At 40.3% G+C, this 17,697-nt stretch overlaps 1 protein-coding gene across 2 annotated transcripts in view; it reads right to left on the reverse strand.

Annotated features, from left to right (window-relative positions):
* The window catches only part of ythdc2 (YTH domain containing 2), a 48,262-nt gene that overhangs the window by 6,286 nt on the left and 24,279 nt on the right, over positions 1–17,697 (reverse strand). For both annotated transcript variants that reach the window (XM_073478472.1, XM_073478471.1), the window contains exons 13-29: positions 17,301–17,427; positions 15,107–15,172; positions 14,441–14,619; positions 14,156–14,252; positions 12,698–12,785; positions 12,379–12,459; positions 12,188–12,270; positions 11,884–11,989; positions 9,990–10,109; positions 9,600–9,872; positions 9,186–9,312; positions 8,732–8,937; positions 7,644–7,833; positions 4,092–4,183; positions 2,788–2,907; positions 2,133–2,284; positions 1,233–1,407 (exon numbers count right to left, since the gene is read on the reverse strand). In XM_073478472.1, the coding sequence (XP_073334573.1) occupies positions 1,233–1,407; positions 2,133–2,284; positions 2,788–2,907; positions 4,092–4,183; positions 7,644–7,833; positions 8,732–8,937; positions 9,186–9,312; positions 9,600–9,872; positions 9,990–10,109; positions 11,884–11,989; positions 12,188–12,270; positions 12,379–12,459; positions 12,698–12,785; positions 14,156–14,252; positions 14,441–14,619; positions 15,107–15,172; positions 17,301–17,427 (2,282 nt within the window). The remainder of the gene's footprint in view (positions 1–1,232; positions 1,408–2,132; positions 2,285–2,787; positions 2,908–4,091; positions 4,184–7,643; positions 7,834–8,731; positions 8,938–9,185; positions 9,313–9,599; positions 9,873–9,989; positions 10,110–11,883; positions 11,990–12,187; positions 12,271–12,378; positions 12,460–12,697; positions 12,786–14,155; positions 14,253–14,440; positions 14,620–15,106; positions 15,173–17,300; positions 17,428–17,697) is intronic.

Consider the following 17,697-nt stretch of genomic DNA (forward strand, 5'->3'; position numbering starts at 1 on the left):
TTCCTCTAAGTAACCTCCAGACTCCTCTCTCCAACTCTGACTCATTTCAGAGTGAGACTTCTCTGTGAACGAGACTAACAAAAATGATCTTATTATTTAACAAAAAGGTCTTACTCTGTAGGAATTGTTTATGTAATGTTGTCAGACATTAGACAGTCCCTCCAGAAAAACGCATAATCAGCCAAAGTCCGCACATTTATGTGGGGGCCGCATTTTTTCAAAGACGCCGCACAAATCACCGATTTCCCCGCAAAATATGCATGAAATATGCGGGGCTTGCATGATTTCATAATCTCCACATTTTCGTTGCAAAAAAGTCACATATATCTTCGCAGAAATTTGAAAAATGTTGCGTTTACTTCACACAAGAGCAGCCATTTTCCTCCTGTTGCCTTGGGAACGTTATGAAGTGACGTCATCGGAAGCTGAGAACTTAATTATTCCCAGCACTTTCTGTGATGCAGTATGCTTGCTTATCATAGGAAGTCATTAGAAATGACTCTTTACATTAAGGTAGTATCCTAGTGAGCCTAGTAACAGAGTGTTGGGGGAATCACTTTTTTTTTTCTTATTCATCAAACCGCAGTTTTTGCAAGTTCCCGCAATTTCATCGCATAAAATTGCATAAATATCCCGCATATTCCATCGAATTTTTTAAGAAAACGTGCCGCATAATCAAGGATTTTTGCCCGCAACAATCACAAAAAAACTCACGCATTTTTCTGGAAGGACTGATTAGAATAAAAACCTCAGTGACAAAAACAAGCACTTTTAGCGGACATAACTTTGACGGCCGGATTTGTCTCAAAGGATTAGGTTGCAGCCATTGCAGCCATGTTGCAGCTGCCAGTTAAGCTGATCTACTGGACTGATTCGAAAACTTTTGGTAAGTATGGATCATTGACACACCAAAACATTTAAATATAGGGCCCAGGTTTAAAAATACCGGAATTCCCCTTTAATGAAGCAACTTCTAGTGGTAGTATCGAGGACCCTGGCTGACGGTATACCCTTCCCATAACATGTTCCCCCAATTTAATTTAATCAAAAACACTGAGAATGAAGTGCTAAAAACACACTGACTGCAACCTTTTTCACCATGATCGTCTCACTAGTCCTACAAACAAAAATGGATGCATCAGTATACTTAATATACCCATAGGGGCTTTAAAATGTCACAAAAAAGCAAAAATAATCAGGAGTATGAACAATGCTTGGAGGACAGGGATTACCTTTCCTGAGGAGGACGGACCAGGGCTTTCAGAGGGATCGTCCGCAGTCACAGAGCAGGAAAAATGACTGTAGGAGTGAGGCTCATCAGAGAGCTGATTTATGGGTGGTGAGGCCTCATCTTTGCTATGGGCTTTCATCTGAAGCCGACCTGAGGCTGCTGTTGTCCTACAAGCTCTGAGGAGAAGTGGTGAAATGGTGCAGTAGTAAGAATATGTAGTGAATCTAATGACTTATTATTCTAAATTCTCAAACACCAGCCTTTGTTTATCTCAACTGCAGAGAGAACCAGGCCTTCATATCAGAGACATGCCTATATTTCTGATTCCTCCTGTTTTAAATTTGAGGTATATTTCATCATATTGTAGTAAGCTGTCTTCCTATTTTCAGGTCTCATCCTGTCTAAATTTGCTGTTGATGCAAACAGCACATCCTCCATGTCTCTATCTGTTGTCTTGATTAAATCAGCTTAACATACAATTCTAAAGCACGTATTCCCTCAGTGAAATAATAGTCAAATGGTAAAGGGACTTGCATTAAATAGCACCTTTCAAGTCTACCAACTACTCAAAGCCCTTTACACACATCCATTCACTGGAAGCAGAGCCTGCCATGCAAGGTGCAGACCTGCTACTCAGGAGGGATACAGTGCTTTCCAACCAAAATGTCCTGCAATATTTCTATGCTCAGCTATTCACAAACACTCACATACAGATGGAACCGCTATCACGTGCAATTTGGGGTTCCCTTTCTTGCCAACAGTAAAACTAGAATCTAGAGGAAAGAGTGGATATTTGTTCTTTTTTGTCCTTTGACAGGGATCATTACTTAGCTGACAGGCAGGCCACCACAATACATCACACTGCAATGTAAATGTTTCTATGTTTTAGACTGCTTAGTACTTGTCATTCATTGTGTTTGTGGGTAGTTGAGGGCTGTTCTTGGAGTTCTTCACAGAAGCATGAGGTCCCTCCTCTGATGACATGGGCCGGGGCCGCTGCCCAATCCCTGTGGGCTGCTGCAGGCCTGCCGCTTGCTCCTCCGCTGTGAGCACCTGAGGGACATCAGTTAGAAATTGGTTCAGAATTTTCAACATTGCTTATAATAGTAGCACAGATTTAAAGAGTTTTCATTGGGGTACAATAGTGTAGGTATTGTATGAGTTTGGGTCACTATTGTAATATTGTATTTGAGTTATTAACATTAATTAATTAAGTAAAGTTATGATTTGTGACCTGACACAAGTTGCAGTGAGACAGACTTATGTCAAGATTTTCTTAAATTAATAGAGACGAGTTAAATCATCAACATCCATAAAAGAAATGTGTGCAGAAGAATTACACACACAGCCATAATATTCTGAAAAACAGTGCACATAAAAACGTGTTTTAACAGTGCTGATTGTGAAGGTGGTGGAAGTGAAGAAGTAGAGAAGGAAATCTGTCAGAAGCTGCTTGGCTAACCTTCCTCCTGTGAAGCAAGTGAAACTTAGAAGAAGAAGGAAGAAGAGGAAGAGGGAGAGGAAGAGGAAGAGGAAGAGGAGGAGATATAACATACAGAAACCAGAGTGCGAATGACGGCCTCATCTTGCTGAGACCACGGCTTGGAAGGGCAGCGGATCCTCTTGATAAACAAACTTTGCCACTTCTGCCTCAGTTCAAACACCAGCCCTGCAGTCTGACAACAAATAAACATGAGATAAAACTGTACGTAAGAAAGAAAATATTAGGTACTAAATATCAAGGAGGTAGGATAGAAACAAACATAATAGTGACAAAACATCAGTATTGACTCAAGGATTTATATTTGTATTGACTCATAAAAAGGAATTCCTCTCATCATTACTTATGACCCACAAGTGTGTGGCAGGAAGTTTGTGGCAGTTAATTCTTTTTCTGATTAGTCGATTAATCTAATGACTTATTTATTGATTATTTTTAAAGATTATTTTTTTATTACTCAATTAGTAGAACCATTAATTTAACCATATAAATATATAATTTAACCATATAAATATCAAAAAGTTGTCTCATTAATATTACAGTATTTTATTTAATCATCACCTAATTTCCACCTCACAGCTGTATGTGTACAACAATAGCCCCTCTGTGTCTGATCACAAAAATCCTGGGCCTGAAATTAAAACGTAGTGTGACGCATAGACTCATTTAATCACTGTATGTCATAAATAAAAATCCTTTCCCTGAACTTGGGAATCGGTTTTCAATATGCAGTTAAAATGATCACTGGCAAATTTATTTTTTCCTCAGTGTGGGACAGGGAAAATAAGTGAAACCATTTACAGACTATGACAACTGTCTGCCTCTGTTTTTTGTCCTGCGTGTGATCATCTCAGGCAGTTTAACTGAGAGGGGGGCATGCCTTTGTCCTGCTCAGCCACTCAAATCCCTGAAGCCCCACCCCACTGTGATGTAATTATGTTAATATCAAACAAAACCCCTGCACTGCAAACTGAGCAGCTCACTGCTGACTTGTTTATTAAAATGTTATTAAACAGCACACCACAACATTCATTATGTTGGACAAACTCTGTGGTGAAGATAACAACTCAGTCTGTTTTACCTCAAAAACTCTTCTCATTCCCAGTTGTGTCTCATATTGTATTACAGCAGATTAAGGACCCCAATTAATTGCTTAGCACACAATAAACTGGGGCAAAAGACTGAAAATAGTGCCCATTCTGACTGGGATTGGACACCCAAAAATCTTAATCGAATTGCATTGTGAGGTTGCCAACAGCCCTATTATTAATATTTATAATAATTGTTCAAATTAGTAAAATTCACGAGAAATTCATAAATAAGACTTAAAAGGCTAAAAGGTAAGCAATGTTTTCTCACTTCTCTGTCCATTTGGAAAATGAGCCAGTCATCAATCTTCAACCCAGCAAGGTCCTCTGTCTCACTGTCACTGATGTCATCCAGTGGACTATCTGCAGGGAAAAACACAGAGACACAAGATTGAATCTGCACAGGCAGGCTTCTAAATCAACTTCTGTCATAAAACACTCAACAAACCAAACCATTACACCATGAAATTTTAATTAAATGACTTTAAGAAAAAAAAGAAAGCAGAACACAAATGAAATACATTGAAGAAGTGATTTAAAGTGTGGTCAAGACAAAATTGGGAGGGCAATGTTTCCTTTGTTTGGCCTCAGAGGTTCAAGCAAATCAAACCTGATGGATGGTAAAGAATCACATCTTTAGGGGAGGAGGCAATTCTGGAGGACCCACATCTCTGGGGGGGGGGGGGAATGCTCAAGCGTTGGGATGACTCGGTTTACACTTACACAATTCAGTTAACACAGTATGACACAAATTAAGGGGGACCAATGCAGATTCCGGAGACCAAACATCATCAAAAGCAATGTGATCACCCCAGAAAGAGAGGAAAGAGGGGCGACATCAGAGCTAAGCTGATCCAACTTGGACCAAGAGCTGTTCCTCTACCAAGCCTTCTTCTGGCTAATGTTCAGTCGCAGGACAATTAAGTTGATGAGGGACTTACTCAGCAATGGGAAATCAGAGACTGCTGTGCGCACATCTTCACAGAGATGTGGTTAAAGGAATAGTTCACTCTAGAACAAAATTCAGTCATTATCGACTCACCCTCATGCTGATCAGAAGTCCGGTGTAGTTTCTTATGCCTAAGGGTCAGCAGGATCTAAATACCGGTGTGTATCTATTGCGAGCTCTCGTTGATCTTGTCCGGCGCAGCTTCCGTAGTGCAATCGGCTGTGAGGGAGACTCGCGTGAGCGCGGAGCGTGCCTCCAGGCAGATATAGCATAGTGAGTGTTTAGGCTAGAAAAATGTAATAAATAACGTCGTTTCGAGTAAACTCTGGATATCGCCACTTCAGGACACTTGGATTGCAGCGGACGAGCAGTATGGAGGAATATTACAAAGTTTTTGTATAGTTTTATGGACCTTTTCGTCCCGGACACATTGACGCCCGTTATATGGATTTTTGCTGCAGGAGGGTACCCCCGCGGGTCTCCAGCTGCACTTTGAGGAATAAGAAACTACATCGGACTTCTCATCAGAATGAGGGTGAGTCGATAATGACTGAATTTCGTTCTAGAGTGAACTATTCCTTTAACCCCTAACATCCCGGATCAAGCTATTGTACCAGATGGGACACAGGATTCAGCAGAAAGAGGAAAAGAGGAAAGGAGGAGGGCTCTGTGTATACATAAATAATAATTTATGCTTAAACGGAGTTAAAGTAAATGGACAGTGTTCACCAGATGTAACATTTCTGATGCTGCCCAGAGAATTCACCAGTGTTTTTACTGTTGCTGTGTCCATTCCTCCAGAAGCAAACTCAAAAAATGCATTACAGGAATTGCATAATGTCGTCAGCAGCAATTTGACTTGACCAGATAGAATTTTCCTTATAGATTGTGATTTTAATCAAACAGACCTCAGAAGGGATTAACCTAAATCAAAGACTCAGCTGTGAAGTCTAATCTGCCTCCAGAGGACCAGCCACTGTCAGTAACCACAGCGGATGTGAGAAAAAACCTGCTGAGAGTGAATATAAATAAGGCTGCTGGTCCAAATAATACACCTGGTCATGTACTAAAAACATGTGCCGATCGGCTAGCTGATGTTATTACTGACATTTTTAACATCTCACTCTCACAAGAGACTGTTCCCTCCTACCTCAAGACAGCCATATTCCTTCCTGTACCTAAAAGGTCTGCTGTGTCTAGTCTACATAACTACCGCCCTGTGGCTCTCGACCCCATCCTGATGAAGTGCTTTGAGAAACTGTTCTCCAGCACATCAAAGATAACATCCCTGCCAGCCTGGACCGTCACCAGTATGCTTTCAGAACCAACAGATCCACAAAGGATGACATATCTACTGCCCTTCACACACCTAGAGAATAAGAACAGCTGCATCAGAATTGTTGAATTGCTGTTTGTTGACTTCAGCTCAGCATTCAACACAATCTGACTCATTAAGCTGATTGGAAAACTTAACACTCTGGCCTTGAGTACACTATGCAGTTAGATAGTGAGTGTTGAAAGTATGGATTGGCAGTGACAACTTCTCTACGTTAGTGCTCAACAACGGAGCCCCCCTAGGGCTGTGTGCTCAGCCCCCTCCTGTTGACAAGACTGTACTTCAAGACATGAAGAGAACTAAGAATGCGGACGACACCACCATCACTGGCCACATAAAAATAACGATGAGAGTTCAGTTCATGTAGGGAGGAAAGAGTGGTGAACAGACAGAAATCTACTGCTCAACGTCGGCAAAACCAAAGAGCTGATTGTTGATTTTACAAAAAAGGAGGCAAAGACACACACCCCTGTCTACATCAGTGGAGCTGAGGTGGAGCAAGTGAACAGTTTTAGGCTCCTTGGAATTACCATCACTGAGAACCTAACTTGGTCCTCACACAGCACCACCCTGGATAAAAAAGCACAGAAAAGGCTGTCGATACGGAAACTCAGTAAGGCTAAATTCTCGAGCCACATTCAGGTCAGCTTATACAGAGGATTAATAGACAGTATCCTGACTGGAAATGTCACAGTTCGTGCACAGCCAAGGACAGAAAGGCTCTACAGCGGGTGATTAAAACTGCCCAGACATTCAGTGACATCGGTGAAGTGAGGTGTCTCCGTAGGGCCGACAGGAAAAGACAACAACCACCAACGCTGCAGTCTGTTCATGCTGCTGCCATCTGGCAAAAGAAGTATTGGCTGCCATACCACCAGCCTACAGAGCAGGTTAATTCCCCAGGCTGTGAGACTCCTGAATTCATCATCAAACACTCAAATTTCTATGTATGTGATTTGTGGAATAGAAGCTGGCTTGTGACCACACCCCTCAGGGTATTTCGTTAAGATTACTGTGGCAATAGGGGGTGCTGGGGCTGCTACTATGAGCCATCAGGGGGCTGGGTTCTTATTTTTGGTTAAGAAAAACAAAAAAACAAGCCAAAATAAAATGAAGCATTGTCTCCGTGGGTGTTTGGTTCTACAAGGGCTGTGTCATTCCATCAATTAGTTTGTGGACAAACAAGCTTTTCGCAGATTATGTAGAGTGTGCACAGTCTAGAGGTGTTAGACTAGGGGTGAGTATCATCAGGAATCATACTGAATTCATGGCAGTTTGGCCAATAGTCAGAATATCTTGCTGTGGACAAGAGTTTGGGGCTAACGGATATACAGTATATCACCTAGTTAGTCCATGCTGTTATTGCCATATTGCTAGCTCAGTAAAAACATGAATCTACTAACAACGTACACATACTATCTTACATGACTAACTTGGCTCACATAATTGTCTTTTTTGTGAAACTCAAACTGAAATTTGACAAACCTGTGCAGTTTCTGTTTTGTTTTTTTTTTGTTTGTTTTTTTTAACTTGTTTACCGGTAGCTTTCTGTGAAGCAGGTTCCTGTAGGGCAGAGCTGGGTAGCTTGGCACAACCTCCAAATATGGCTACAGTGATGGGCGTCACCATGGAGCAACAGCGGACACTGGCCATCCTGTGGCCTCGGCTCATCTCATCGTAGATCAACCAGTCTGTGGGATAGGCGTGGGCCAATTCGGCTTTGCTGTTCTAAATAGCAAAAACACGCAAAGTTATAAATAAGGAAAGTGTCTTTCTGATACCATTACGTTAAAAAAAAATCATCATCCTGGACAAAGTTTATGTCAGGCTAAAGACTCAACACTTCTTCCATCTGTATCACATTAAACACCTCATCAGAAGAAACCCTGTGTCTTCCTAGAAGGAAGACACTTAATATAAATTTTGTTGATCTGATTGCAGGACATTGTGGCTGATATTCTGAATTGATTAGACTTGGATTCAGTTTTGGTTCAATTTACAACCAGTTTTGCTTGGATATCAAAGAGTTTCTGAGAGAACTAATGCTGTAATTTGTACAAAGAGCATAGTAAAGACTGAAGGCTATCCACCACATGAAGGATAAATGTTTAGACCAAAAACAGAGATTTCCTCGCCAAACTGAAAATCCACCCTTGAGGGTGTTAATTTCAGACCCTGGCATGCATCTACAGGGAAAGGGATAGGCTTATATAGAAAGCTTGATCTTAGAATTTTAGGAATTGACATCATCTCATTCAAATGAAGATCAATTTGAAATGGAAAATCATTTTTTGAAGCAGGCTTTGCTTGAAAGCAGAATTTCTCAGCAAGAGAAAGGAGGCGATATTATCAATGACTGAGAAAACAAACTATGTAATTGCTTCCAGAAGTGATCATCAGAAGCAGCAAACACCAAACAAGCGTAGAGTTGATTACTTGTGTATTTCTCCAAGTAGGAGGTGAACAACCATACTGTTATGTACAGTTATAAAAGCAAAATTTAAGAAACAAATATGCTGAATTTGATATATTTATGTCATTATATTCTATAAAGAAAAGGATTTTACAGCTAAGTCTGCAAAGCAAAGACAGAATTACATATGAATAAAGTTATCTTTTTTCCTACCTCCATAAACTTGGACTGGCTCAGGACAGATGTGGGGTGAAAGTGGACTTTCTTCTCCCTGTTACTGGAAAGCAGAGAGGTCTCCTGGTTGACATTGACCAGGTTTGGATACATGCCTGCCACCAGGGCTGCCTTCACCACGGCCCAGTTCTCAGAGTTCAGATTGACATCGCGGATATCACTGCCCCCACGGGCCCGCACGAAACCTGGGGAAGAAATTTTGGTATTTATTTTTGGTATTTCTTCATTCCTTCAACAAAAAACATTTAAATTTGAAGAATGTCCTTATCAACTGTTTTCTCTGCGAGTTTCAGCCAATATAGACTTCCATATTTGTATTTTTATATGATAGGACTTTGACAAATACTGCAAGGGATTCTTGCTAGGTGATGTTTGTTCATACCACACACATTTGGTGGCGTGAGATTGTAATATAAATGAAAGCAGTACTAACCAATAGCGCGGAGCTGTCCCAGCAGCTGTGTCCTCATGCCGAGTATCATGTCCATGGTGGCCTGGGACAGGAAGTTCTTCTCACAGAAGGCTCTCTCCCAGCCCTCACTGCGGGCCTTCTGCCATGCCTAACACAACACAGGGCAAACATGAGGGAATGTATATACACAGTCGTGGTCAAAAGTTTACATACACTTGTAAAGAACAGGTACAGTATATCATGGCAGTGTTCATTTCCAATGATTTCTACAGCTCTTATATTTATGTGATGGAATGAGTGGAACATATACTACTTTGTCACAAAAAACATTCATGAAGTTTTGCTTCAAATATCAGTTTATTATAGGTCTTCTGAAAAAGGGATCAAAAATATACATACAACAAATTCAACAACCAATTTTGGTGATCTGCCTACCTGGAAGGCTCTCAGCAGGGCCATGTGGTCACTGAAGGAGCTGGAAGTGAAACGTTTGCGGCAGTCAAGAGCAGCTCTTTTTTGAGAGCCCTGGGCGGGAAGGATGAAGGGGTCACGATAGGCCAATGTACAGGCAATGGTTAGAATGGGGTCCAGACACTTGAGCACCACAGCACACATCACCATCTTGCCTAGGTGGGGCTCGACAGGCAGATCAGCCAGGTGGTAGCCCAGATCAGTCAGGTCTTCATACTGGTCCATAGCATCTATTGTCTGAAGAGAAAGGTGGAGGGAGCCAACAGAAACTCAATGACTTATTGCTGTAATACTGTATGTGTGTATTGTGTAAGAGATCAGAATTAAGTGTGGTAATCTGTTAAAACATGTTACCTTTAGCATCTGCACAGCATTCTTGATGGCATGTGCTGAAGGAGGCTGTGGAGCTTTGGACAAGAACTCTGCTACTGGACAGGAGGAAGGAGCCAGCAGTTTGGTCTGTAGACACAGTTCCTTCAACACACAACAGAAAATATTATTATAACATACTTATAGTGAGTCCACAGTATTTGCAAGGATCACGTATTCATCAGGATTTACTTATTCTGCATGGGAAAATGTGAGTATCACTTCTTGTTTCATAAAGCAACGAAGAAATATCAGATGTGTTTGGTACAAACCTGTGAATGAACTCATTGTCTAAAATCTAAAAAAAGTGAAGAAATGTGAAGGGAGTTTGGGAACTCTTGAATCCTTTGCAAATGACTCAGCCAAAAGGCTTTCACAACTCAAAATTAATCAGGAGACGCACAACACGTATCCAGATTTGCAAATTCCAGGAAACAGAGAGACAAGTTTAAGGAGCTCGGAGTTAACCTCAAATGTCAAAAATGTCTACATAAAATCAAAAATGAGCATAAGAAGCGGATTCATCTATCTGGCTTATTTGAACCTGATATTTCAGGACACTACACGCATCTTTCCCACTGTAGAAGAGGCCCAAGTATTCTATGAGAGAAATATCAAATCCAGCCAGGACGAAGAAACGGAGGCTGTGTAATAGGATTGACAGTGGTGATGATGGTGTAGTCTAATGATGAACTGATATGACATGAACTGATGTAATTTAGGCTATAAAGGCGATAAACAATATATAAGTCAATATTTTGAAATCTTAACAAAAGCTCTATTTTTGACCAAATAGGCCCTACTTCGATATCGATATTGCAACAATATTGTAGGGAGTGGGTCTGTGATGAAGCTCCTTAACTGAAGCTTTCTAGGGATGGCGTATCTACGAGCCTGCTGATCAAAGGTTGTTAGTTTTCCCTCAAGATACGAGTCATTTACTTAATTTACTCAATCCTCTGCCAGCCCAATGTTTGAATACACCATCAGCTCTAACAGGGGCAAAGTTATCATTGCCCCATATTGGGGAGAACTGGGGAAGTTCAGGTGCATCTCCTGTATAAGCATGTGCTTTATGCCAAACAGAAAGGGTATTCTTAACAAACAGGCTTTTTGTCTGTTTCATGAGTCTTTTAATACGAGCAGAGTAAGGATATGACTGGAGAAGTAGACCCAAATTTGTAGTGCATTCAATAGCTAGCCATGCTGGTGGGTCAGAGGGGGAAGAGTAAAATATGGCTGTGCGCAGTTGTGGTCAAGAGATATTTAACCAAATATTAGAATTACTGTATGTGTATTTTTGATCCAGCAGATTTGGTCACATTTTCAGAAGACCTATAATAAATTCATTACTGAACCAAACTTCATGAATGTTTTTGTGACAAAGTAGTTTGTGTTCCACTCATTCCATCACAGAAAACTGAGAGCTGTAAAAATCACTGGAACTGAAAACTGCCATGATAAACATAATCTTTACAAGTGTATGTAAACTTTTCACCACAACTGTACGTATCCTAATGCTTCCCATAACATGACATCGCTATATTTTCAGCTGATGCAGAAAAGGCCTTCGACCAACCTTTTTTATGGTCTGTATTGAATCATATGGGTTTTGGGTCAAATTTTATTATATATACATATAAAAAACTATTTATGCAAACCCCAGAACCAGTGTAGTCGCAGATGATTTATGCTTTCCTCCCTTTATAATAAGTAGAAACAGTCATCAAGGTGACCCAATCACATCAATGTTATTTAGTTTATCACTCCATCGGGTTATCTTCAAGCATCACACCAATAAAAAGAAAATCTACATCCATGTGGATCTCATTTGCTACATTTGCTGATGTAGGATAGTATGTGTGGTACATGTCGTTACCTGCAGTGGCATGCGCAACAGCTGTGGAACCTGGAATTCCAGCATGTTGTTGTACCTGAGTCGACTGAAAAGGTGGAAACAAATCCCTGGTCTGCAGCGCCCCGCTCTGACGACACATAATATATTCATTAAATTCTTTGGAGGATTCAAAAACATTTAAAGTAAATCAGTGGGAAAAAAAAATATACTAAAACCGATACAAGCTTTCACATTTAGTCACGATTATAAAATATATGGCGGGATGTAGGATCTAACATTGGTTGAGAAGATAAACATTTTTGAATATAGACATTTTTCATGTTACCTTCCTTTCCTTTGCAGAGCGCTGGCTTTGGAAATCCAAACTGTCTTCAACATGGATACATGACTGAGAGTATCAAAGGATTTCTTCAACAGGAAAAGACATTTATGAGTTAATTTCTAATCAGGTGTTTAAAATTCTATTGTTAGAATTCATGTTATTCTCGTGTTGTAAATCTTTGGCAGTGACTATACCTCCTTGACCTTTCCTGAATCAATGACGAAGACCACATCGTTGATAGTGATGCTCGTCTCTGCAATGTTAGTAGAAAGAATCTGAAAAGAAGAAGTGATAATTTATAATATAGTTTGAAAATGAGTGAATTTCCCTCAAATCTCAGGTGAAATTCCATTTGAAGGAAAACCATATTACTGAATTATGGTAACAAGCAACAGTTCTCAGCATTTTTATTTTGGCATGAGGGTACGGTAAGTATGAATGTGGTCTTTGTCTAGACAAATGCTGATTGATGATGACAAAAAGCCACTGACATCAGTGACATTAGAAACTCACTATCTTCCTGACACTGGGTGGAGAGGTGTCCATGGCTTTCTTCTGATCCCGAGTCTGCATATCTGAATGTAGAGTGAACACCCGGTACCTGAGAGATGACACATCTCTGTCAGACACACTACACAATGTGCTATTGTGCCATAGTATGCTCAACACAATCAACTGACGTGATGGCAAAATCACTGAAAAATAAGGCCCATGTCAAAAATATATACAGTAGGGTCAAAAACTCTGAGACCACTGGTCACAATACTTCTATTATGCATTTGTTTTGAATGTAATACTATTTTTTTAATTACAAATGATAATATCAGCTTAACAGTTGAGTCAAAAGTTGCATCTTTGAAAAATATCCATGAATGTCAGAACATCTCAGTATTTGGTGTGTCCCCCTTTTGCTTTAACGATAGCATGCTCCTGAGCTGGCATGGACCCCAGCATTTGACAGAGCTTCTTGTGATGTCACAGACTGCTTGGCTTTCTCAGTCTTCAAATGCTGCCATAAATGTTCAATGGGGTTCAGGTCAAGTGGAGGAAAGACCCTGACAGTCAGGACTCCTTGGTCTTCTTTGGTTTTAAAGTAGTTCTTGCAAAGCTTTGAGGTCTGTTTGAGGTCACAAAACTGTTGTTTAAGATGTTTGGAGATTCATGGACATTTTTCGAAGATTTAACTTTTCACTCAAAGACTAGACTGATATTATCAGTTGAAATTTTTTTAAAAATCTGACTTTTTGACCCTACTATATGTGTATATTATTTATGGCGAGGCTACTTTTGCTTATATGGAGAATCCTCTGCTGATGTTATGGCAATTTGCTAATATACCTGGGATCCACGACTGACATACATACGATTGCCCAGATACACCAATGTCGGGGCTGTGGGTTAGCGTCTGGGACCCTAATTTCTGTGGTATGTCCCTCACAGTTGTCACTAGCTGGCCCTTGCTGGCGGCTTTTCGGCAGACGGAGCACATTTAATTGGCAGTGAGAGAACCCAGCAGTAAGAGAAATCAGGATTGGCTGTTCAGCTAAGCAAATTAGTGCACAAGAAGAGAAATGGGAAAAGAAAGGAAAAATCCCCTTGAGCCAGTCACTGTAGTATCCATGATTTCACCCATTTAGTGAAGTTTCTCCTATTTGTCCCTTCCGTCTTTTCGCCAGTACCAGCCACTTTTTAACAGCAATATTTTCAAAACACTACTTAATGATTACAGCAACTGTATATCCTCAGTCATAAGTCTTTTGGTTTCACTTTTCGAATAACATATAGACATAAACAGCAAACACCTTCTAATTTATGTATCTGTACAGTATATACCACGAAGAAACATCTTAACATGACTTTAAATGAACATAACCTACCCCTGAGTGCTCATCATACTAATAAAACATATTGTATTAGATTGTATGGTGTTAAAATGAATTCCATGCTTCTTATGTAAAGTATATATTTCACCTCTCAGAGTGGGTGGAAAATCTTTTATCGTCATACAGGATGCGGTCCCTGAGTGTCACTATCTCATCGTATCCAGGAAGAAAAATCAGGACAGCACCTGAAGACCAACAGATAAAGACTATCATTCAGATTATCCTGAAATATCAGCCATATTGCTTGAAATCAGGTAAACTTGTTAAGTGTGAATCCTCAGTTGTCACCACAAAACAGACTGCTTAATAAGCAGCTATGTTGTCAAAATCAAGCAGCTATGTTGTTAAAATCCAGATATGTGCTGAGGCTCACCATCACTGCTGGTGGAGCAGATATTATGCAGCAGCTCCATGATGAGGTCCAGGTCCACCAACTCATCATCAAAGCTGTGGTGGTACAGTTTGAGTAGCTCCTGGTCTTCAGGGCTTAGCTCTGCACTGCCACACTGCACCAGAGTGGACTCGTCCAGGCTGCTCACCTCCCCCAAAGGACTGCACAGTTCACAGGAATATAGGTATAAGCTGATCAGGGGTCCAACACGTATATCAATTCATAACCCTTACACAAAAGTATTTAAATCTGGACATGCCTTTACTTAATGTAGTTTTTTAGGGACTGCACAAAACTTACTGGGATGGGGAGCAGGTTCAACATTACTGATTTGCCTCTGCATCTCTATCAAAAAAGTTTTTTTGTGTGTTTAAACCAAAGTTGTGCACAAAAACTAGGAAGCATCACAAATCATCAGGGTGTGAATTATATTTGCATTTTGTAGATGCTTCTCTGTACTTAATTCTCTATTTCAGGGAGCGTGTGTGTGTGTCTGGACACACATTGTTTTTTTAAATAAAATTTCAGCCAGAGCTGCCATTTAGGTGCAAAAGTCTAAAAGAAAACTCTAAAAGAAACTCATAGGAAGAGATGTAAGTTTCACTTCACATTACATGTGTTGTGCATTGAGGTCCACATTACACTCACATGGAGGATTTGAGTAGATCCACAGCCTCTGTTTGCTGGAAGTGTTTGGCAAAGTCTAAAGCTGTCCTGAAATGAGATGAGAACACTTTTGCGTCATGTATTCAAAGTATTTACATGTGCCCCAGAGCCTGAAGGAATATTTGACAAACAATACAATGGCTACATTTACATGCACAGTATTGCGGTTTTTGTCCTTATTCTGAAAAAGAAAAAGAAGACAATCCAACTAAGCTGTTTCCATGGCAAATGAAAAAGAATTCTCCACTGATATTCCTGTTTACATGCAGCTGTGCATACACCCATTAATGTAATGATGTCCCATTGTCATTAAACCACAGTCTTGAGGAGGTTGGTGTTGCTATATTTACGCATTTCCAAAAACCTGTTGATTACCAAATCTTTCATAATGCTTTAAAGTAGCTGTGTTTCTTCTGCCTGCATATCCCACATGTCTTAATTGGAACTTTCTCCTTTAAACACAAACAACCATTCGGCTCTCAGTTGTGTGTCTGGACTATGCAGAGTAGACAGGCAGAGTGTCTGCAGGGAGGACCCTTCAGACACTCAGCCTGTCCACTCTGTCTTGCCCAGAGACACACCAGCAGGGAAAAGAGGAGTGTAATCCAAGAAGAGCAGCTGCTGGCCAGTCAGAGAGAGCGCAGTGTGTTTATTGGGGAAACAAAAGTTTACATTCCCCATTTGCACCGCCGCTAAGCACCCGAGGAGAAGCCAAAAAACATGATGCTTCCAAGCATAGTCATAGTCATCTATATTCATACTTTAAATGTAACACTGTTGAAATTGAACAATCCTTGTTATTAACTTCATTAGAACTGTTGAACTGAACATTAGGGCCCTCTCTCTCTCCCACCCCCTCAGTGAAAAGTTACAGTGAAACTCGGGCTTTGTAAGGTTAGTAAAATAGAGTAACTTTAGAGATGTGCAGGACGCAGTCTTTAATTTGAGTTGTAAAACTAGCAGTAGCTGTCTGTTTGATATTAAGACACAAGATCTGGAAATGTGTGATTTAGTGGATTACATCGTTGGAATCTGTTCTATTTACAATGGATGATAAGCTATTCTGAGGCTGAACTGTCCAGGATTACTCCTGTTGCTCGTCCCGTTACATTGTTAAATGCCACTCTTACAAACCATTAATGTTCGTGCATATTCCTGGGGTAATGTACTGTAGGTACAGCATCAAGTAACGTAACGTTACTTGATAGTGAGAGAGAATGGTTTCTTTTCCGGCCTGCCTGGCTGTCTTCAGTGCTCTGTCCCTATCGTGGACAAGGTAATGGTGTTGCGTTATATATTTCGAGACTAGATAAACTAAAAACGGGTCAGATGAGAGAGGTCTGGCTATGCGAGACTAGATATGACTTGAATGCCACACTTGTCAGCCTCCAGTAAAAACAGCTGTTCAAACGTTTAATGTTACCCTGGGACTGCAAAGATTTTAACGTTAGCCCATATTTCTAACTCTGTCGCCAGAGTAATGATTCAGCGCAGAATTATAAATCAAGCTTGACAAGGAGGAAAGCCCGGAGGAGGAGGAAAGTGTGTCAAAGCAGTGTCAGTTTTTACAATTTTAATGAGAGGTTAAAGCGGAATGAAAACAGTAAAAAAACATAATTTGAGTGATTTGTGTGAACAGCAATCAGGCAAATTTGTGTTCTCTCCAAGTTTGATGTCAGCAAGTAACAGTTGTGTTAAGTTAGCTGGCACTGTATCTTTATCTAGTCTGTCTTGCTAAGGTACAACAAAAATCATAGAAAGACCTTTTTTAGGCTATATTTTGTCTTTATTATTATTGTCAATATTGTTTTTTGTCTGATTCCATGCCGTTTCATTGTTTAGGGTCAGTTTTTGGAAGACATAGTGTCAAGCTTAAGCCAATGGTGCATTCCTATATTTATCATCTCTATTATGACTGTGTACAAATATTGATTGACATGTGAATTTTTCCCTACATATGATGTTACAAATTGTCTCATGTTTCAATTGTAGGACCACAGTGCCATGTAGATGTTATAGCCTACGTATTCGTATCGTCTGATTGTCTGAGTGTTTTCAGTCAGTAGCGTGACTTTATTGTTCCAGGTGTGATTCATAGTATTTTGAGTCTCTAGTGTGACCTGAATGGGACTTAACTTAGTGGCCTAGCATCAGCTTAACATGAAGAATGTACTACCATCCATTGGCTGCTTTCATGTTGATGTTGGCCCCCATGCTGAGCAGCTGCTCCATCGGTGTGAGGAACCCTCGACCTGCTGCCACCATCAGAGGTGTGGACCCTGTCTCGCTGTGCCTGTAGTCCACTAGGTAAAAGAATACAAGTATGAGGAAACAGCTAGAACATTCATATATATTAAATGCATTCATTCATTCATTCTCATGTTCATTAGAAGTGATTCAGTAACTGCTACTCTTTACTCTGAGACCACTAAAAGACAGCCTTCTTTCGACAGTACTTAAGCTGATGGGAGTGTTTTGTTGTTTATTCAGCTAATTCTGTATCTGAGATGAAGTTGTTTGTGTATCTCTTCGAACTAAGTCTGATGTTTTGATTAAGTATTTTGGTAGTTGTT

This window comes from Pagrus major, chromosome 12 (genome assembly GCF_040436345.1).
Source record: "Pagrus major chromosome 12, Pma_NU_1.0".
Classification (NCBI taxonomy): Eukaryota; Metazoa; Chordata; class Actinopteri; order Spariformes; family Sparidae; genus Pagrus; species Pagrus major.